This window comes from Drosophila innubila, assembly GCF_004354385.1.
Source record: "Drosophila innubila isolate TH190305 chromosome 3R unlocalized genomic scaffold, UK_Dinn_1.0 2_E_3R, whole genome shotgun sequence".
In the NCBI taxonomy this organism is placed as follows: domain Eukaryota; kingdom Metazoa; phylum Arthropoda; class Insecta; order Diptera; family Drosophilidae; genus Drosophila; species Drosophila innubila.
The window spans coordinates 3849072-3871460 of record NW_022995380.1 but is presented as its reverse complement, the minus strand read 5'-3'; the positions used below and the strand labels follow the sequence as shown (position 1 = coordinate 3871460).

At 38.7% G+C, this 22389-nt stretch overlaps 2 protein-coding genes across 2 annotated transcripts in view; one reads left to right on the top strand and one right to left on the bottom strand.

Moving 5' to 3' along the window:
- The first annotated feature begins 338 nt into the window (after window positions 1-338).
- LOC117792226 (coiled-coil domain-containing protein lobo) overlaps window positions 339-22389 on the top strand; it is a 34268-nt gene continuing 12217 nt past the window's right edge. Inside the window, exons 1-2 of the mRNA XM_034632280.1 lie at window positions 339-917; window positions 987-1115. Coding sequence (XP_034488171.1) covers window positions 498-917; window positions 987-1115 — 549 coding nt within the window. The 5' untranslated portion in view covers window positions 339-497. The remainder of the gene's footprint in view (window positions 918-986; window positions 1116-22389) is intronic.
- On the bottom strand, window positions 3882-7098 carry LOC117792227 (protein distal antenna). Its single transcript, XM_034632281.1, has one exon. The coding sequence runs from the start codon at window positions 7096-7098 to the stop codon at window positions 4936-4938; it is 2163 nt and encodes a 720-aa protein (XP_034488172.1). The 3' UTR covers window positions 3882-4935.

The following is a 22389-nucleotide window of genomic DNA, read 5'->3' as shown; positions in this document are numbered from 1 at the left end:
ATTCCTGTTTAAACAAGGTACATTTGGTAATACCTTCATTCAAATGCTGAGTGTTTTAAAACTTACAAATGTGGTGAAATTAAATATTTTGAAAAAGTTTAAACTTAAAATTGTTGTTATTAGTTTGCATAAAAAACATATGAGCAGCAACTATTGTTTTAGCGATAAACATTTCATATGTTGTAAAGTGTAAATTAGAAAATGTTTAAAAATAAAATATAGTTGTTATGTTGATATTAAGTTGTCCAATTATATATAAAGTTAATTATGTTTTGGTAAAACGATATATTGTCCAGAAAGTAAGTATTGTTATTAAGTATAACTTACTCTTTTATTCGAAGCACTTTGCTTTATTCGTCAAATTTAATTCACTTTTCTTGAACTGTTTTATATAGTTGTATAATTCAGACATTGTCCATAGTACATTGTTGTTTCTATAGCAACAGGACACAAATTTATTGCGAACAGAAAACACAAAAGGGAAAGTCGGCTTAAACATGCCCAAAGTATTATTTCAAAAGAATAAAAAGGTCTCGGGTCCGGTTGATCCGTCTAAACATGCTGCCAAACTTAAGGAAACTGAGGATCGGATGAGTGAGGCTGTAGAGTATTCTTATCTGGATGAATATGAATATGAGATGGAAGAGGCAGAGACTGGATCCGACAATATCGAGAGCGAATTGAGTTTATCCGAGGGTGAACCAGCTCTGGGTATTGGCAAAATAGATCTTTCATTCCCCGAGACAACGGAAGAGTTCCAAAGCAGCCCCCAATGCTATCCCCCCTCATACTACACACTATCTCCAAAGGAGCGCCTCCTCCTGCTTTACGCGGAAAACTTCCGGAAACAGTTTGTTCTCAGTCACCCACGACGTCGTGCAATGGTTTTGGCATTGCCTAACGAATGCAATGTGCAGGTAAAATTGGCAAATAAACTACATACTTGTATCTGATTAAGAAATTACTAAATATACTTGTGTTTGCAGAAGTTTGTTTGCACTACGATAAGACCGACGGCATTTGCGTATTCCGAGCTAATTTCGAGCGTCGAAGAAATTGCCAAATTTGTGGCCGATTTCGTTCAGTATGAACCAATGCCGGACCCAATAAATCTGGTAAGACTTATTCTTTATATTTTATACATAGTAGCTAGACTTAAAAATACCCTGGGCCCAACTCAAAGATAATTTCGAGGTATCTGCGAGCAGGCACATAAGAAAAAAAATTTTAACGATAACAGTTAGTTTCACACATTCCCTACTCTACACTTAAAAAAAAATTCATCGCAAAGTTTGTGGGCTAAAGGGCTTATTTGTTTATTTGTTTTCGCCGTTAATTAGTTTTCTGCAATAATATAAAGAAAAATTCATCAAAAACTCTTACTTTTGCATCTTCTAAAAACATATTTTTGTCACTAATTTTAAGAAAAGACACACACATATATGTTATTATGAATATAATAAATAATATAAAATATTAAACATTAAACATGGGAAATTCTCCAGAAATGTCAACCGCATCCAAAAATATAAAATTGATCAAAAACTAACATCTTGTGAAATTATCTTCCAGAAACATTTTCAAGCTACTGGTTTAAACATTTTACACATTATTTAGTTCATTAGTTTGAGCATATCGACTGCATCATTGAATAAATTAAGTTTTTCCATATTTTGCTTGTTTTGACAAAAGTTGTCTTCTAATATGGAGTGTTTGTATTACAATGATTTTGTTGACGATATCTTTCTTTAAGGACGAAAAAATAAATGAAAATGCAAAGAAAACACTTCAATTCTAGCAATAAAGTTTCTTAGTGGCATAAAAAGTTAAAGTATAATTCATACGAAGTAAACAGAAAACATTGTGGAACAAAATGTCGCGTGCGAAAGTGATTGGAGTTAAATACAAAAATAAACTACATAATATTTTTGAATCAAATAAAATACAATGTTAAGATGCATCAATGCACAACATTTTAAAACTAGTCGCATTAAAATATTCCCTCAGGTTTAGCTGAAATCAGTGTTTGAATTGTTCGTAGCTAGAACGACTTCTGTTTTGCGTCGTATGCGAATGCCTTGGTTTATTTTGTTTATTTCTTGAAAACAAACCATTGACCAAAATAAACCTTAACTCCAATTATAGTGCTAATCAATAGTTGCATATTTCGCCTTTTGTCAACATTCAGAAATGTTTTGGCATATGTTTTTTTTTGTACATTGCTAATATATTGAACATTGTACATTGAATAGAATCTACAATTATTATCCCAAAATAAATGAGTTGAATATCTGATGGAAAATAACAATAACAAACGTCCAGTACTGTTAATCTATCATATTTTAAAAATGTACAAATTGTCTATGCTTCCAATAGGTCAAATATTTCAGAATAATATTCGCAACTTCCTCGCGATCCAGACGTGTCATTGTCCCGTAACCTATATTATCCAAGATTAAATTTTTTTATTTATTTAACTAACATTCCAACGTACCAATGACTGATTTGCAAATTGATTAATCCCCACTTAACCCTGTACGTGTCTTAATTTATAAAATTAAATTTTTATTATTAGTGAATTAATTTAAACTTGAAGTGATTTTAGTTTTAAAAAGTTGTACATTTAATTATATTGATATTGAAATGTAGTAGCTTAATTTTAAATTCCATTGCATTTTTAACAAGTTTTAGATAATTCGGGAGTAGATTCTAATGTCAAACTGCGTGTATACAGAATGGCCTTTCATACTAAATTGTAAGCAAATTTAATTATGGAATCTTATATATGAAGTAAAGCAAACCTTCAACCTTTTCAACTCTGAAGCGGAATAGCACTCTTAATATCATACTTAATTGCATACTTTTAGGCGCTTAATTTTCTTAATAACTTTAAGCAGCCATAAATACATAGCATTATATTTATCCAATCTTTGGGCTTGGTGGCGTGGCTCTTACTGATCATGAAAATATACAATTTTTATACCCGTTACTTAATCTCCGACCCTATAAAGTATATATATTCTTGATCAGCATCAACAGCCGAGTCGATATAGCCATGTGTGTCTGTCCGTCTGTCTGTCTGTCCGTCTGTATGAACAAAAGGATCTCAGAGACTATAAGAGATAGAGATACCAAACTTTCACTCACAGACTTCTATATACCCCACGCAGATCAAGTTTGTTTCAAATTGAAGCCACGCCATCCTCCGCCCCCGCAAATATTGTAAAACTGTTCGTTCATCTGTATACAAGGGGATCTCAGAGACTATAAGATATAGCGTAACCAAATTTGGAACACAGGTTTCTATATACCTCACGCAGATCAAGTTTGTTTCAAATTTAAACCACGCCCCCTTTCGCCCCTCAAGTCGCGAAAAACCACCACACCCACAGTTTTTAAGATAATACGGTTTTTGTGATAATTATCTATTAGTATTATCTATTATCCCACTGAATCGCATCAAGATCGGACAAGTAGAGCGGCGGTTATGGCAAATTAAACTTTTCAGAGAAAAAAAGTATTTTATCTAAAGCACTTTTATATATATTGAAGTCAGTAACGGGTATCCTGTGGTCGGGATCTCGACTATAGCCTTTCCGACTAGTTCCTGTCCAAGGAAAACATTATTTCAATTCTTTACGAGCTATATTTTCTTCTCATCCTTTTTTCTCCTCTCTGATCTACGTATGACGTCCTGCATTGCCAATTCTTTTTCAACAAACATTTCTATAAAATCCATTTTGAAGTTGGCAAATTGTGAATGAAAGCCTTAAGTTTTTTGAGCCGTATATAAATACTTACTTGATGTAATGTTAGTAGTTCAATTTTTCTCCACATCCTAAGTAGGATAAGTAGATTATTTAAAAGAAATAGTCGAAAAATTTCATAAAAATTGTCTAATTCAAATGTTTTATTAAACATGGTTTCCAAATGAATACGTCTACATTTATAAATTCATAAATTCATTTTATTTGAATATTTGATGGATTTCAAATTGGTAAAATTCTTATGAGCACATGTTTCAATATTTGCATGAGTATTTTAATTAATAATAAAAAGTTTCTAATATCAAATCCGATCAATACGATTGACTCGCTTCTGTCCGCCTAACTGTTTGTCCGATCGTCCGTCTGTCTGTCTGTCTGTCTTATAGTATTATTTTGTTCTTAGATATATGTACTATAACTAAAAACTTCAAGCATTAACATTTTTCTAGTATGCATAAAAACATTAAATATCTGTTTATTTTGATATAAAGAAAGATAAGTTCAAATAATGCTAAGAATAATCGAAAAAATGCATGAATCTTTACCAGTATTTACAAGATATTATTCTTTACCTATGTCTAGTTAGTTAATACAAGGCTAAGTACGAGTGTATGTGTGTGTGTGTGTACGTGAGTAGTTAACATAAAGAAGACTTGTGAACATTAACCAAATGCAATTCATAGTTCAAATTCGAGCATCGGCTCTGGATCAGCTTACAGTATAGTTAAAACATACATACAGATACACAATTACATATACATATACATAGATACTTTAATGAGATGGAAGAAATTGTTTACTCTAAGTCATTCTGTACATTCTCATCACTGCTCGAATCGGGCTCATCGGGCTCATCGGTCTGTTGATATTCGCCCGTTATCTGGCAGTCATCGGGATCATCGTCGAGATCGAGGTCACAGTGTACAAATTCGTAGGGAGGGAAGATCAGGGAGCTGAGCAGGGTGGCCGACGATTGATAGACGGCTGGCGTGAACTGTTGACATCTGTTGGCGAAGTTCGAAGAGATGCAGCTCAAGTCACCAAGCTTCGATTGGTTCCATCTTCGCCTCTCCTCCATATCGAGCTCAGTCATCATCTTTCTCGGCTCCATTTCGACTGCATCAATGGTATCCGTGGCTGGCTCCGAAAGCGCCAACTTCGGCTTGTCCTATTTCCGGCGACGCGACTTGTTTCTACTTGAATCCTCGTGCAAATTGTCATCATTCTCGGCCAGACAATTGCCCTGTCCCGAGGGCGTATCACTGCTCGATTTGATGGCTGCGATCAGGAATCGCAGTTGCATCAGTTGAACGGCTGTCACACGTGGATTGCTGCAGTTCTCCAGCCACTGGAGAAACTTCTCGCCATGCCGGATTGCCACCACTTCCTCGATGTCCGCACTCTCCATGTCCATGTCACCAGTGAAGTTCATGTACTTGGCGCGTTCTTCCTCATCGGTCTTATTCGAGTTGTTATTGTTGTTGTTGTTGCTGTTGTTGCTGTTGTGGCTGTTATTGTTGTTGCTGGCACTGACATCGTTGTTGTTGTGGTGATGATGATGATGATGATGATGATTATCACTTGTGAAACTTGTCTCGGAATCGCAGCCAACATCCGTGTTAATGGGATTCGTTGAATTGTGGGATGCACCAATCTTATAGATGATGTTGTTCAACACACTCTTGCAATCCTCCCCGACAGTGTTCCCCTCGGCATTGCTCGGCTTCGTGCCCACCTCCGCACTCGGCTCGGGACTCTGCTCGCGACTGGTTGGACTTGGGGATGCCAATGTGGGACTAGGGGTGGAACTGGAGCTGGCTGTCTTCACTGATTTCGCTGATAGATCCTCGGGCTTTCCGGCTGCTTCACCATCTGCATCGGCATCGACATCAGCATCGGGATCAGCATCGGGATCTGTCGTCGCATCGTTTGGTTCCATATGGTTATGCTCGTTGGATGACAGACTTCGAACCGACGGAGTTCCAGTTCCAGTTCCAGTCTCTTTAGTTAGCTGTGAGTAGAGAATGTTTTCAAACGGCGGCTTGGCGATGTCTTCCATGTGCGAAGCCTCTGCGCTGCCGGATGAGGCGTGATGTTGTAGGGAATTCGCTTGGAGAGCTGCCAGTGTGGCCGCATTCGGATTGAGAGAGTGTAGACTGGCGCCAAAGGCCTTGCACCAGTTGTACCATGCTGTGTTCTTGTCATCCAGACTACCCGATGGTGTCGACGATGGAGTTAGTGGAGCCGATGGAATGGGTGGAGTGTTGGCATATTGATTCATCTGCTGCTGCTGTGGTGTGGATGATCGGATGGGCGGACTGGTGACGCCCATTGACACTGGCGGCGGGTATAGGCTGTTCAGGCCGAGCATCGCCTGCTGTGACTTGAGCCAGTAGAGCAGAGGATCATCGGGCAGGCCCGACAGAGGTGCCACACAGCCCACGAGCGATGGCGCCAGGGAAGGACTCGGACTCTTGATGTTACCACTTTTGGTGTCACAGTCGGATGGAGTCAAGCTGTTGCCCGATGGCTTTTGCTTCGCCCAATTCTTGACGGACAGCGCTGGAGTCCTCTCCCTTTCCCCGCTGTCACTGCGCGGACTCTGCACCTGGGATTGACTGACCTGAGCTGGCTTTGGATTGCGCAGTGTGTTGGCTGTTGCCGCAAAACTGTTCAATCCGGACATGGCCGCCAATCCGGGGTTGAGCTGGGCCAGCAGATTAAGGTTTGAGGTTAGTTCATTGAAGCTGATCGCTAGCGGGGATTGGGAAATACCGCTGAGTCCGGACAAGTGTGTAAGACTCGACAGTGGACTAATGGCATTGAGCGATGGATCCGTCTGACCCGGCCGGGAAATATCTGCACCAAACACTTTGTTCTTCACGGCTCCATTGAAGCCCACATAATCAACTGGCAGTCCGTTGTAGTTCATGTCGGATAAACTCTTATTTGTACTATAGTCCAAGCCATTTAAGGGCGAGCGCTTGAAGGCCAGTTCATCAAAGTTCATTTTATTCGAGAAGTTCAATGGCAGGGAATTGTTGTCCAATCGCTGACGCTTCTCTGGTGGCCCCAACAGACCAGCGGAGCCATCCAGCTTATCCACCAATGCATCGGCACACATTTTATCAGCCGCCGATTGGCGGGACATAAAGCGGAGCTTGTCCTCGTTCTTGCACCAGCCGCGCAGTGTCGACTCCGGCACACCAATGTCCCGGGCCACCGATGCCTTGGATTCGCCATCATGGATGCGCTGGATCGCATGGATCTTGTCCCGGGGGGTCAAGCTACGCAGTGGCCGCTTGCCCTTTGTCCCCATGCGGATGTTCATGTGGGAATAGCTGGAAATATCCAACTTCAAGCCGTTATCAAACAGTTTGACTTCTGTAAGAAAAGCAAAAGAAGAACATGATTAAGTTTCAGATAAGTTAAAACATGTATAGACTATAAGATACCCTAAAATCAGAACACAAAATATTGCATACAATTAGGCGTTTATTAATAACATACATAACTAGCGATATGCCTACCTAATCTCAATGAGACTTGATACGATAATTGGAAATATTAAAAGGGTGCATACAAAATATTGAATACAATTAGGCGTTTATTAAAAACAGACATAACTAGAGCTATATTAAACCGATCTTAATTATACTTGCAAATATTTAAATTGAGTGTTTACCATTAAAACAGGAAAATATGAACATGATTAAGTTCAGAATGACTTAAAACTTGTACAGTCTATAAGATACCCTGAACTCAATGTAAATATACATTAATTGTATTGAAAATATTGCATACAATTAGGCGTTTATTAAGTTAGATAAGTTAAAACACTTATAGACTAAAAGATACCCTTTACTCAACTCAATATACATTAATTGTACACAAAATATTGCATACTTTTGGGCGTTCGCGCTGCTTTCAACGTAAAACAGCCATAACCTGAACTATATTTTACTGATATTGATGAGACTTGATATGATAATTGGAAATATTGAAAGGAAGTTTTATCTACAAGACAGTGGGTGTCTGTGTGCCTCGTGTGGTTGCTCTAGCTCTCATAGGCTGTTATATCTGTTGGTTCAGTCCAAGATCGATTGGGCTGTTGATGTGGATCAAGAATATAGATATGTTATATGTGTTACGTTATGCTATGTTACATACATTCCAACGAATACAATATACCCATGTAATCGACGAGTAGCGGGTATAATTAATTAAAGTGGGACTGTGGCACACTTAAGATGCACACGTATCCACAGTACGCATATAATGAATGCAGCACATAGCCAAAAATAATGCGTTTCCATTCGCTAGTGGCAAATACATGGCATGTACATATGTTGAGCGAATGCTCAATGCGCGCGCCATGTACTTTGCCACTGGGGTTGTTGGGGCCACACGGCAACAGGGCGACACGGCAACAGGGCGAGTCGCATGTTCGCACGAAGCTCCAATAAAATCGCGTCGCGCTTTAAAGTTTTACGGACAGCTCGCGAGGTAGATGTAAATAAACCGCACACACACACACAGGCATACACACTCGCTCGCACATACCAATACAGATATCAAAAATTCTCACACCGCTCACTGAGTTGTATTTGCACGGCGAAATGAACTGTGGCACGCCCCCATGCCACCAACAACTCGTTGTACGACGACGACGACGACGACGACGAGGTCGTTGGAATGCCAAAAATGAAAAGGCCTGAGTACACACACACACACACATACAAGACACTCACATACACGCACACACACAGAGACAATGGAATATGCTAATTGGTGCGTTGAGTTCGCGCCTGCTCCAAATTGCAGCACACACATACACAGAAAGAGACACAGACACAGACACAGACATCGAGCCGCGAGAATCTACGAATAAGCAACAAGAACAAACCATTCGCCAACGTCACCATCGTCACCATCGGCGGCGGCTTCACGAGTCCCAGAGCCGAAGCACACGAATGCCACGATTTATAACTTGTTTACCTGCCTTCGTGTATGCGGAGAACGATAACAACAACAACAGCAGCAGCAGCAGCAGCAACAACAACAACAACTGCGACAACGACAACATGAAACTTTTCGTGGGAAGCTCTCGCTTGATGGCAATTGGCAAAAAAACAACCCCATCCAAGCTCAATCAGATGTAGCCTGTTGCGTTGCCCCTTACCACCATAAAAGCCAGCAACATTAACAACAACAGCAACAACAGAAGCAGCAGCAGCAGCAGGAGCAGGTGCAGCATTGCAATTTTCAGGAAGTTGAGTATGAGAATGGTTTGTTTCAAGCCCAAATATCCAAGCCAGGTCTGAAGCCAACGTTCTCTGCAATATTCAAGCCTTAAGTGGTTATAGGTTAGACTCAAGATGATGGCAGCCCGACGTGTCTGTATCTTTGCAGCAAAAACAGAAGCAGAAGCAGAAGCAACAGCAAAAGCAAAAGCGAATGACAATATGCTCCGCCTCCGTCTCAGTTTAGCAAGTGCGAGGCATGCAAAGGAGCTGCTGCTGCTGTTGCTGTTGCCATTTGAAGGAGCGGGACACGCGATTTTAAAATGAAAAACACGTTTTGCGCATGACTGACACATGATTTCTTTCTTTTGAGCACGCACACAAGCACACAAACCTGGACACACACACACACACACACTAGCACGAACACGAACACACACAGCGACATGCAAAACAAAACTTGGAGCAGCAAAGGCGGCACTCGAGTCTCGAGACTTGGCCATGTGTGTGTGTGTGTGTGTGCGAATGGCGAGAGTGTGCAAAGAGTAAAGAGAGCTATGACTTAAGAGCAGCAAAAGGAGTCAAAGAGTAACAATTAGTGTGCTCAGAAGAAGCTGTAGTTTGCTGTTGTTTTTGATTGTGTTAGCCACAAAAGCCAGATAGTGAACTAAATAATGTATACAACAAATATATATACATAAATTTACTTAAGTAATTATTTTGACAATAGATGAAATTCACACACTGCAATATATACTCGAGCTTGTTTATTTTTTAAATAAGTTCCAGTCAAAGGATCTCATTATTAATTATTATGAAATTGTCACCAAATATAGTCAATGATAAAGAATTAAGTAACATAAGTGATTTTTTTATTATGCCAGAATACCTACTTGATTCATAAATAATTTTAATTTTAATGTTTGGACAAATAACTCAGCTATTTTTTGTTAATAAAGTACTTTCATTTCTAGTCTCACAACTTTTATTAGGTTTTCTTTGCTTTTAAAATCCATAAATATATTGTACATTATTAACACTTGAATTAAAAGTACAATTAAATGAAACGTATGAATATTGGGAAAGGACCATCAACAAATGATAGCATCACTTGATATTGATATAATTATATACGGAACTCACACATACATCAAGTGGGAGTCCTTAAACCGTTTCACATTGAAACATTAAGAAGTGTTTAACTGGATTACTGCCATTAGCGATGACTATTGTGGGCATTCACGTTTGTGCCCTTAACCTTCAATTCAACAACCTATATACTTGAGTATATACATACATATGTATGTTACATATGCACATAAGTAGATGCATGTGTGTATGTGTCTTTGTGAAGCACACTCGCAGACATTGAAGCTCATAACCAATGGAGTGGCAAATAACTGTGTCGGCTGTATAGCTGACCCCCCTTTACCATTTCCCCTCTTCCCCGCACACTTGCCACCAAACACATATCGAATAAAACTTTTACAACTGTATAAAAATTGCAAGGTCTTTTGCCATTCAGCAGCAGCAACAGCAGCCACAGCAAAAGCTAAAGCAAAAGAATTTTTACTTTCTCTTTCGAATAGTGTACGTCCGTCCTGCTGCCCGCCCATCCGCCCGAATCCCTTGCCCATTGGCCATGGCCAAGCCCGGCGTGCCATTAAACTTTTCACGAACCGAACTGGGACAATGTATGGAAAAAAATCTAGTAACAACAGAAAAAGATGAAAGAAATATATGTGTATAAAAAGAATTACAGCAAGTTTGTCCATATGTGCCGATGTCCGTCCATATATATCTATATATCTGTGTGTGTGTGTGTGTGTTCGTCTGTGAATGTGTCTGGTGCTGCTACTGAGCACCACACTGGCTTACATACAGACATAAACACAAGAGTTTCCTTACATACTCCTTCCATACATACATCTGTAATGGCCGGCCGGCTGCCTGCTTATTCATATATGTATGCACACACACACACACATATATATATATTTTTTTTATTTGCCTGTGTGTGCTAAAGCTTGTGATTTTCCTATATACAATTATAATTTTATTGTATTTACTATTTTTATCGTCTCTTTGGCCTCGTATCGAACTCAGACACAGACTCAGACTCAGACTGGGATTGTAGGAGGCGAGATGGGATGGGATGGGATGGAATGGGGCAGGCAGGACTGGTCAGGACAGTCTGGTAAATGCAGGTCAACGACAGGAACTACTCGCAGTGTACCAACATCTACAACTGTACGTACATATCTATGTCTGACTGTCTGTTTATATGTATGTGCAAATGGTGGGAACAATTCCATATCCTAATATGTATGTGCTTTTTTTTCCTATCTGCGTGTGTGTGTGGTCTATTTCTGTTTGGGTTAATTCTAAAAAGAATAAAATGGCTAAAAGAGTCATTCCAAATAAAAAAAAGTTTCTATTGTCTGCTGCCAATTGTAGCATGTGTTAAGTGGGAATGGCCAAAGGTCACAAAGTCACACCTGTTGAGAGTTCATCACTTTCGAAATTTTGATATCAGCAATATTTTCTCGATATCTTCAAGCTGCGTTCTTTTCATATTAAGGTCTTTTTTTTGCTTTCTATCACAAGATGATTTCCTGATATTTCTGATATCTAATATTTCTGTTTAGTCTTTTTAGATATACTTTTAAAAGTACTCATATTAGCATCTAATATCTGAGGATAATTCCTCCTTACAATGTCAAGAGAACGAATATTTTGGTATTAGTACTCATATTTTCTTTGTCGTGTATATGGATTTTTCGATAACTGCTTATGATCTTGCAGGAGAAATGAATATTTTGTGAAGGGGTTGTAAAATATATGATGTATATTACTAATTTGACTAAAAGAACTGATCCAACCACTAAGAGCTTAATGACTAATCCAATCTATAACTTGTTTAGTTCGACTCTATACTTAAGTCTTTTTATTAATATGATACAGTAAAAAAACAAGTGGGAAAGGCTAAAATCGTGATCCCGACCATAGGATACTCGTTACTTATTTAGATATATAAAAAAGTACTTGCGGCGGCACAGGAGGGCGTGGCTTAAATTTAAATCAAACTTTATCTGCGTGGAGTATAAAGAAATCTGTTTGCCAACAGTCTTATAGTCCCTGAGATCCTTGTGTTTATACAGACGGACGGACCGTTTTTCGCGATTTACGGGCGCGGAAGGGGCGTGTCAAAAATTTGAAGCAAACTTGACCTGCTCCAACGAATTTGGAGTCTGTTGGTGAAAGTTTGGTATCTCTATTTATTATAGTCTCTGAGATCTAGGCGGTCACACGGACGGACGGACAGACGGACATGGCTATATCGACTCGGCTGTTGATGCTGATGCAAAATAAAATGCTATATACCAGTGAAATTTGTCTAGTTACTCTATTGATACTCAATTGACACTTCTAGTATGCATAGCTTTCTCAAAATTTGTTTATAGTCAATTAATCGAAAAGTTTTGAAAAAATTATCGTAGGTTACATAATCTTAATTCTACAATAGAATATTTTTCTACTTTTCTGTGATTTGTTTTAACATAAATTTGAAACATTTAATGTAATGAATAGACTGTCGATTTTCTTTCTCCCATTTCTTTCATATTAAAGTCATAAGATAAGCTGTGTATTTGTTTAACAGTGGGAGAGGCCGTTCATATTATTTTAGTGCACCGATTTGCATTAAATCATCAGAATATACATCTGGGTTGGTCTTTTACGTGCTGACCAAGTTTGGTTCAAATTGGTCCACTATATCATATAACTGCTAGGAAATGATATTAGACCAACAGTGTCTGGAATACGTCGTATATTACAAGTGGACGCTTTTTATTTCCGTTACTTAAAAAAAAACAAGTAAAAAGGAATACTGTGTTCGTTGGAATGTTTGAAACAGGCAGAAGGAGGTATCTCTGACCCTATAAAGTATATATATTCTTGATCAGCATCAACTGCCGATAATTTCATGTCTTTCCGTGTGGGAGCCTAGATCTCAGAAACTATAAGAGCTAGAGCAACCAAATTTTGTAGACAGACTTTTAGAGACTCCACTCTGACCAAGTTTGTTTTTAAATTTTTGCCACGACCCCTGCAAATCGCAAAATACCACCACACCCACGAGCTTTAAGATATAAAGCTATTTTTGGTAATCGTCCTAATTTCATCCTACTTCATCGCATCAAGATCGGTCAAACCGATTAGCGGTAAAAGCAGTTTTAATTTTTAAAGAAAAACAAGCTCCTGAAAGTATGTTACTGGAATATCTCTAGTCGGGGTACCCTTTTCGACTAGTTTACTAAATATATTTATATATATCTATATTCAACCATAAAAGCAAAAAAACATTAGTAAACTAGTCGAATTCATTAAATGAATTTATTACAGTGATGCTACTTTTATACTAACACCCTAGTCACAGTGAGAAAAAAAATTGACCCGCTCTAATTGACCAACATACAAATGTATAACTAAATCCGCTAAAGAGTCGTGTGTTTGAGAAGATTTCTTTTAACTTTCTTACCTTTGAGTGATATCGAACACATTTGTTCTAAATTGCTGTCGGAATCATAGCGACTTCAGTTATTAAGATTATTACTAGATATATGTTAATGATAGCATAATTGTATGAATATATATAAGGATATGAGATAGTGATATTCCAGATTTTTAACAATTTTATTTTCGAAAAAAATGCACATACGATGCTTTCGAGGAAATGGATCGAATATATTTCATATTAGATGTTTGGGTTATTTTATAGAAGTAGCTATATATGGCGCCCTTTCGACAACAATCAACAATATATATACAATTCCCGTTTTTTAGAGTTTCATTAAGCTAAAAGCGGGTAAAATAATTAATAATCAATTAATTAAAATACAGTTTATTAATATTTATGTGGTCAATTAAATCGATTTCTATTAAATGATATGTATTATGTACTCTATTATATAATTGATTCTCTTGCTGTCCAATTCCAATTTAGAATTAAATTGAATAATTTTTAAAAGCACATGCTAGAAATAAAGTGTATAAATTAACGATAAAAGAGATTTACGATTCGGTTTACAATATGTATTCAACATTTTTACTTATAAAATATATAATGTATTTATCTTCTAATGAAACATTGGGAATATTATATTTAAAACAATTAGATAAGCAACACTGAAATTCGTTTGATAGCACTTGTCATGGAAATTTATTTCTTAGGTCAAAATTTCATACTACATAATACTAAGATTATTTGAAACTTTATTAGGTACTATTTTATAAAACTTTGTTAAGAGATTTTCACATATATACTAACCTTTTTTGGGAACCTTAGCGAATAAATTGTTGTAGAATCGTCTGAAGATATACGACGATTCGATAATTCGCAATAAATGTTTGTTTTTTTTTTAGTTTGCACCTTGTGAGACTTTTAAATGTTTTGTTTTTCACTATTACTTCCTAAGTTGGTTGAGTTTTGTATTGTTTAATTAATATTTTTGTTGTTGTCGAACTCCTTTTTGTTGTTTGTATTTTCCTTCGTGTTTTAATTTATAGTTTTAAGTAATATTCAAAACTTTGGAAGCACAATTCTCGATATAAATATTTATGTTTATGGTTCGATATAAAACGAAATTATTCCGCACATAATCTGTGATACATTTGTCGAATCAATTAGCTGACAATGTGAAGTAAATCGCGAAAATCAGCCGCGACAGCGCACACGGTGTTTGAGCGACCGGCTGTCGAAAGGATATGACCGCTTTGCCGTTCACAAATGTCCTGCGAACCTAAACAGCTAGCGTCCGGCGACAAACTACCGCGAGTCAGCGAGCGCAGAAATCGTGAGCGAATTTTGATTTTAGCGCGGCGAATTTCCGCACCACGAGCAGTTTCTCCTGAGCGCGCCCGCTCTGTGTGTGTGTTTATGTGTGTGAGTGTGTGAGTGTCTATGCGAGAGTGTGCGTAAGTGAGCGAGCAAGCAAATACACGTGTGTGAGTTTGTTTACACTCGTATGGTCAGTTTTGTTGTCGTTATTCTGTTTCTTTGCGCCTTGTCTTGTATGAGCGTATGCGTGTATGCGTGTGTGTGAGTGACTTTGCCGCTCAGCGCGCTCTCTCGCTCTCTTCTCGTTTGCTGTCTCGCTGTTTGCGTATTCGCGGCCTTTTTCGGTGACAGGCAAATGTACAATGATTAATAACGACCAAGACGGCAGCGAAGACGCAGCCAGAAACTCTCGCTGCCGCTCGCATCGGTCAGCCGCAGCACAGGCACAGCACTGCCCGTGCCATCATGCCGTGCTAAGGGACAGCCTGGACAATAACAACAACCATGCATGCATATGTATATACAAACATACACATTTAGATACGTACACATATACAAGAGCACACATTCGCACGCAATTTTAGACACATAGGCATCGACGACGACGCCGACGACGACGCAATGTTCGTGCGGTCGGCCAGTCGGCTTGCTTTGCGAGTAGAAGCACGGCGAGAGGAGGCGAGGTGAGCAGAGACGAGGCGAGGCGAGGAGCACATCCTTCTTGGCCACAGCAGGCCTACTTTCTTCTGGTCACACTACTTGTATTCAAATCTTGCTCAATGCGGACTTGTATGTGTGTAGTACATACACACACACACATACTATGTACACAGGCCTCTACTTATGTGTGTAGTTTTTTGTTTCAGATGGATGGATAGATGGATGGACGGATGGATAGATGGATGGATGGTGGAGTAAAGGCGAGCGAAATCGAATGCTGCGTGCACCGTTGGCAAAATACGAGTTATGTACACGTATGAGTGTGCGTGCGTGTGTGCGTGTGTGTGCTCAAAGTTGTTGGCGGGATGCAGAGTTGTTGGACAGTTGCGATACAATGTCTTAGCCCTTTTTTAGCGTTCAGAAACATGGACAGCGTCAGAGACAGAAACAGAAACACGACATGAAGAAATTTCGCAAGACAATCACCACAGATGGCGGATGCGGATGATGGGACACGAACATGGGCCTAAATTGATACCGCCAACGGCAACAGTGTTGCCTGCTGCTGTTGACTTCTTGGCGCGAGAAATGTCCGCTAAGAGGTCCTTGGGAATAGAGGTCCTCTCAGTGCGAATAAATATAAGCAAAAATTAACCATAATCAATACGGTTGAGTTGTTTAAGAATTTAGTTTTTCTTGTTTATCCTTTCTTTTTCGGCTCCTTTATCAAGTTGATGTGTCCTGCTGCTGCTTTCGTTGTCATTGGTGTTGGCTCAAGTCAAGTTTTCATCGCTTTGTTGTGATGTTTGCCCATCATCGGGTGTTTACGATTACTCATTTCTCTTTCCGTTCGTTGCGTTCTCTCTCGCGCTCTCTTTCTTCACTGTGTTGGGAGAGCATTTCATCTCTGAGAGACTCTAAGGGAGCTGAGCAGCTGTTCTCATTCGAACTGAAACTGTTACTGTGTTAATGTTGTTGTTGTTCCTTGCTTATAAGTAGCCTCCATACGTAACTTCAGCTGGAGTTTTCCATCACGATGTCAAGTTAAATCAAAGTCCTTTAATTACCATACGTGTACACCTTTCAATTAGTCTATAAATAGCTGATTTCAACAAATTCACAATTATAATTTTCTTGGTGGTGTCAAAGATTTGATGACATTAGAGAATTCATAAATACCCATAGTATGTCAAGTAATTGTTTGGCAATGTAAATAATTCACATATTTGATATTTGATATTTATGGCAAAAAGAATTAATTATCTTCTAAAGTATTAATTATTAATCAATTATTTGACTAGCTGTATGTATACATATGAGTGTGTGTTTTCTGTGGGCTTACGTCGATTTAATTAATTACCATAACTATTATAAATATATTAATTTATTTTATATTCATTAATTGAAACTATGTTAATAACTATCATTTAACAGTCGTAGTCGTGTCAAAAAGTACTACGCCGGATTGATTTTTCTACTTTTATTTTGCTTCATTTGCTGTAGCCCAATTTATTACCTTTTTAAAGTTTCTAAAATAAATATTCTGTTCCCTTAAGAATATAGACTAGGTCTTATTGGCTTAAATATTTATTATGCTGTAACGAGTCTGCTGATAAACAATTTTCAGACACATAATAATTTCGAACACAGGAAAAACTAGTCGGAAAGGCTGTAGTTGAAATTCCAAATAAGCTAGGATTTTTGATCTATAAAATGCGTCGAGAACATAAAATTCTTAAATTAAGAGAACACATCTTGATTTAAAGGACATTTTAAATAAGACCAATAATAAATGTTCTTAAAATTAAAATAAAATAATAATAAATAAAAATTATTTTTTACATTTATAATATTTTTTATTTATAAATTTTAATTTATTTATATTTTACTCTGTTTTAGTAATTTTAATTTGTTACGATAGGATTCGAACCGCCGCCTACTGCTTCACAACTGAAGCGGCCTCTCTAAGCAGAGCGCCACGGTGCAACTATTTGTTGGATACGAAATAGTACCTATTTATACTTTCCTATCAATTTAAGATTTTTATTCTTATATTAAGACTTTAATATTTTTTAGATTAATAATCTTAGTTTTAGTAATTTGGTCTTAAAATAATCTTATTTTAAGAACAAAATATTTAAGATGAATGTTCTTGATCTTAGAAGTTGGTTTTTTTTTTCAGTGTAAGCGCCTTGTTACAGGATATTCTTCTGTCCAACGCGATTGTGGTTACAGAACTTCGTGCAAGTAATTTCAACAGTTAGATGAAGTTGTTAGTTTTTAGTACATAAACAGGATCAAATTTAGTACATATTTAAGTATGTTCCTGATCAACATAAACTGCATAGCATATCACGAATTCAATTATTTGCTTACCAATTTGTGTATGCACAATTCATGGTAATATCGAGGAGCATATGTGTGAGCTAAACTTAAGTAAATGAAAGTCGAAGATGTTCTAATAGCTAAATATGTATTTATGTGTGTGTGTATAAGTACATACTTTGATGCCAATACACTTAGCATAAGCGACTGCAAGTCTCTGCCGGTCTCAATAATAACAATGAAAAAGACAACAACAGTTACAGCATAAAGATGTGTTAAGAGAAGTCTCTAAGAATAGCTTTCAAAATTTCAGTTAACTGACAAATATGCATGTGATTGTACACATAAGACTATACCTATATCTGGACAGAGCATCGGCAAGTAGCACAAGAAGTATACATATACCGCTTACTAAAAAGCAAGCCGGCTGTTTCATGGGTTGGGGTCAGGGGTCGGTTCATTCGCCGTGTGCTCACACACACACACACACACACACACACACACACACACACACATACACTGACATATACACTCGGAGATTTCAACATCCTTAGCGCAAATTTCGTTGCAGCGAAAATTTAGAGTTGCTTTATCGCAAGTCACGTATGGATATACATAATACATACATATGTGTATCCTTCAGATTTTCATCGACGATACCGCCAGCCATCCCATGGAAGCCGGCCTGTGAATACCGACTGACAGAGCGACAGAGCGACAGTACGACCAACCATTCGACCGACCGACCATTGTCCACCAAGGCGAAATTTTCCATTTTCCATTTTCGTTCGTTCGGTTCGTTTTGGTGTCGGACTTTCTCTAATATCTGCAGCTTCTTGCCCAGCTGCTTCAGTGAATGCCCATCCAACGGCCGATTTGTCGTCCAGCATGGCCGGCTAGCCTCCCTTTCCCTTTCCCTGTCCCCTGTCCCCTGCCCATCCCCATTCCCTTTACCTTTCTCATCCCCATCCCCACAGTCAAACGGCTTGGTGTTGGTGCGTGTGTGCGCACAATTACGAATTCGTCGTTGTCGTTGTCGTTGCCGTTGTCCTGAACTAAACTCGATTCGCTTTCAGCCATACTTGTTGTTGGCAGCCTCGCTGTCACCGTTGCCCAGCATCATCAACCCCACCTCCTACCAACCCCCATTCCCGCCTAGCAACTTCCGCTCAAACACACACACACACACACATAAACACACACAAACACACTGGCACACTCACACCTTAGAACGAGTTTGCTGCGTCGGCGAAGGAAAATTTCGCGTGAATTGAAAGATGAAGGCACATGGGGCAGGACACTGGTCACCAACGTTTACTCCGTCGATTCTCTTCGTATGTGAGTATCTGTGTGTGTGAGTGTGTGTGTAAGCGTATATTATGTGTATGATTTCGAGCACATATCCACCCACCATGACCAGGGACTCGACTTCTTCTCGGCATTGTCTTCATCTAACAGTTTTAAAAACAAAATTTTCAATTTTGCGAGCTGAAAAGCTGTGCTTTTATACCTACCAACTGCATATACATACATACATACATACATATGTGCTCACACACACACAAGCATGTATGTATATAGAAAATACAAAAAACATCATTCTTATATGTCTTATACGCATGTCTGACCGTTTCCCAGATTTCCCTTCACAGGTTTTTGTCAACGTCTTTTGACTGAAAACCATTTTCTTAACAAAACTCGGCAAAGTGAATGTACCGAGTATTTTCATATATGAGTGTGAGTGAGAGTGTGAGTGTGAGTACTTTTGGTACTCGAAGTATGATTAGTTGATATTTGAAAGATCATTTCTTCAACCTGTCGTCGCAGTCTAACACACAATACTACTGAAGAAATAGTTTAATCCCTTCTCAAGCAAAAGTTCGGTATAGTCGAGATAGGGAGTTACTACCTGCCAAACACCCTACACTCCGATGTGTGTGTGTGCGTGTGTGTGTGTGTGTCCGGCTTGGTCTTGTTTAAGCTAAGGCGATTTGAGCAGACGAAAACCGCAGCTCTCGCAAGTTGTTATATTCAGTTCGTCCTGCTCGAAATCCTTTTCCTTGGGTTTCGTTTTAGACCATGCTGTGAAATGGTCAGAGCTCTAGCCATAGCAATGTTGGCTTATTGTTGTTTTTGTTGCCGTTGTTGCTATGATTTGCATATCGTAGTTCGTAGCTTGCTTTGTTTTAATGCGTCTACCTCTTGCCTCCGCCTTTACTTCTTGCCACCATCATTGCCGAGGCTTGCCGATGTCCGAGCTCTTTTGTCAGCTACCGTTACCTGAGTCCGTATATGTATATGTGCATGTATGTGTGTGTGTGTGTGTGTGTGCTTGTGTGTGCGCTTTCCATGTCAGACTGCCCAGGATGCCGCGTAAGAAGAAGGCAAACGTGCAGGCCGAGGCTGGCATTTGTCCTTCCAATCTAAGCTAAATGCTCCCACTGCCGTTGCCATCGTCGTCGTCGTCGTCGTCATCATCATCGTCGTCGTCGTCGTCGTCGACGTCGTCGTTGCCATCGTTGCTGCTGCAGTCGAGTCGAGTTGAGTCGAGAAAACAGAGAATTTGAAACAATTGAGGCGCCAACGGAGGGAGGACATGGCAGACGCAGCAATTTCGACCACCAACTACTGACCACTGACCGACTCGGACTGCATCTACACCGTGCTTACGCTTAGCATAGCTACTAATGCACCAGACGGAGACAGCAGCTGCGTAAGAGTGAGAGATAGCGAGCGAGTGAAACGCAAGAATCCCACAAGTTGAACAGAGACAGCAAGAACTTTGGCAAAAGCTCTTAGCAACGTGCGGCCGAATCCTTCTCAAAATTAAACTATATGCAGGCAAGGAAAGACATGAACACTGCGTCCACTTGCGTCCAGCATCCTGCGTCCTGCGTCCTGCATTCCCTTTGTCCTGGATCCTGCATTCTGCATCCTGCTCCGAAAACCGTTCGCCATTCACCATTCGAGTCTCAGCCACATGCAAATAACGCAGACACATGCAGTTTTTCTTGTATCCTTTGCTTGACCCCCCCATTCCTATCCACCCATCCCTCCCCTCCCCTCCCTATCCTACTCATTGCTCCTGCTTCTTATGTATTCGCTCGAGCTTTGTTAAGATATTCTTTGGCTCTAAGATGGACGACGCTTGATACGAGCAGAAGCAGCAACTAGGCGTTAGATACTTTTACACACACACACACACACACAGATACACAGATACATAACATAGATACACATACATTGCAGCAAGTTCAATCAGCTGCTAATTGCAAGAGTGCACATACCCCAACCCACAGTTGAGTGTGTGTGTTGTGGCAACTGCAACTGCAACTGCAACATGAGTTTGGGATACTTTTGCATAGCTTTTTAGCCTGATCCAGATCCCATGCTAATCTATTGCCATTGTCTATATAATATCATATTTATATATGAATCACTTCTTACAGTTCGGGGAATTTCTCAAAAACAAGTATTTATTAAAAGTTACCGCTGACTTTCATTTCAAATATATACGGCTTTTACTTGGTCTAAATATGAAAATATATACGTATGTATATTTCGTACCCTTGTGCTGTTTAAGTCACTAGCTCGACTGCCGTCCGCAGTGATCCTGTTTTTTAGATAGAAAAGCTGGAACCAAAGATTATTTACAGTAACCAATGAGAAAGTATAGCCTAATCTATTATGATGTTCAACTAATTACCAAAACTTCCCAAAGTACGTTATACTTAATTTTTTGTTAATTTGACAATCGCATATAGCTTTATCTTGATACATAGAAGGCTGTAAACGTATCTGAGTTAGTTGAGCCCTCTCAACTAGAAGATACCCTGTATTCAGCTCTAACATGTTTATTATATATATTAATTTATCTCATTTCTTTAAAAAAAATTATACTTTTTTAAATTATTACACTAGAAACAGGCTGTAAACGTATCTGAGTTAGTTGAGCCCTCTCAACTAGAAGATACCCTGTATTCAGCTCTAACATGTTAATTATATATATTTATTAATTTATATTATTTCCTTAAAAAAAATTATATTTCTTTAAATTATTACACTAGAAACAGGCAAGATATTATACACATGCCCATACACGCTCCCTAGATAACGCCGTCTCATAAATAAATTTCTTATTTATTATCCAATCGTTATGAAATTTGAAACATAATCAAGGCTGCAAATCTCCAAAACTTTGTAAAAGTTCGGTTCGGCTGCTCGAACCATAGAGCAAGACATCGGTTCGGCTCGCTAATTGGCTTATGTATCCTCTTAACCCAAGGTTTGGGTTCGAACCTTGGTTTAATTTCATACAAAGAAATATTTTTATTGTTATACATTTTTTTCTACATTTTGAACTAATACAATTTTTTTTTAAAGAAATCAAATTTTGATGATAATTTAACTTTATTTGAAGATATAAGTATGACTTATTTAAATCCCAAGTCTCAAATAATTGTAATTATTTTTTTTTCGAACATAGTAAATAATTTCAAGGTTGATGCTCCGTTTCAGGCTGTTTAAAAACCCGAACTGAACCGGTTCTACGAGG

Coding starts and splice junctions, on each gene's coding strand:
- LOC117792227 (XM_034632281.1), bottom strand. CDS start 7,098: ATGAACATCCGCATGGGGACAAAGGGCAAGCGGCCACTGCGTAGCTTG.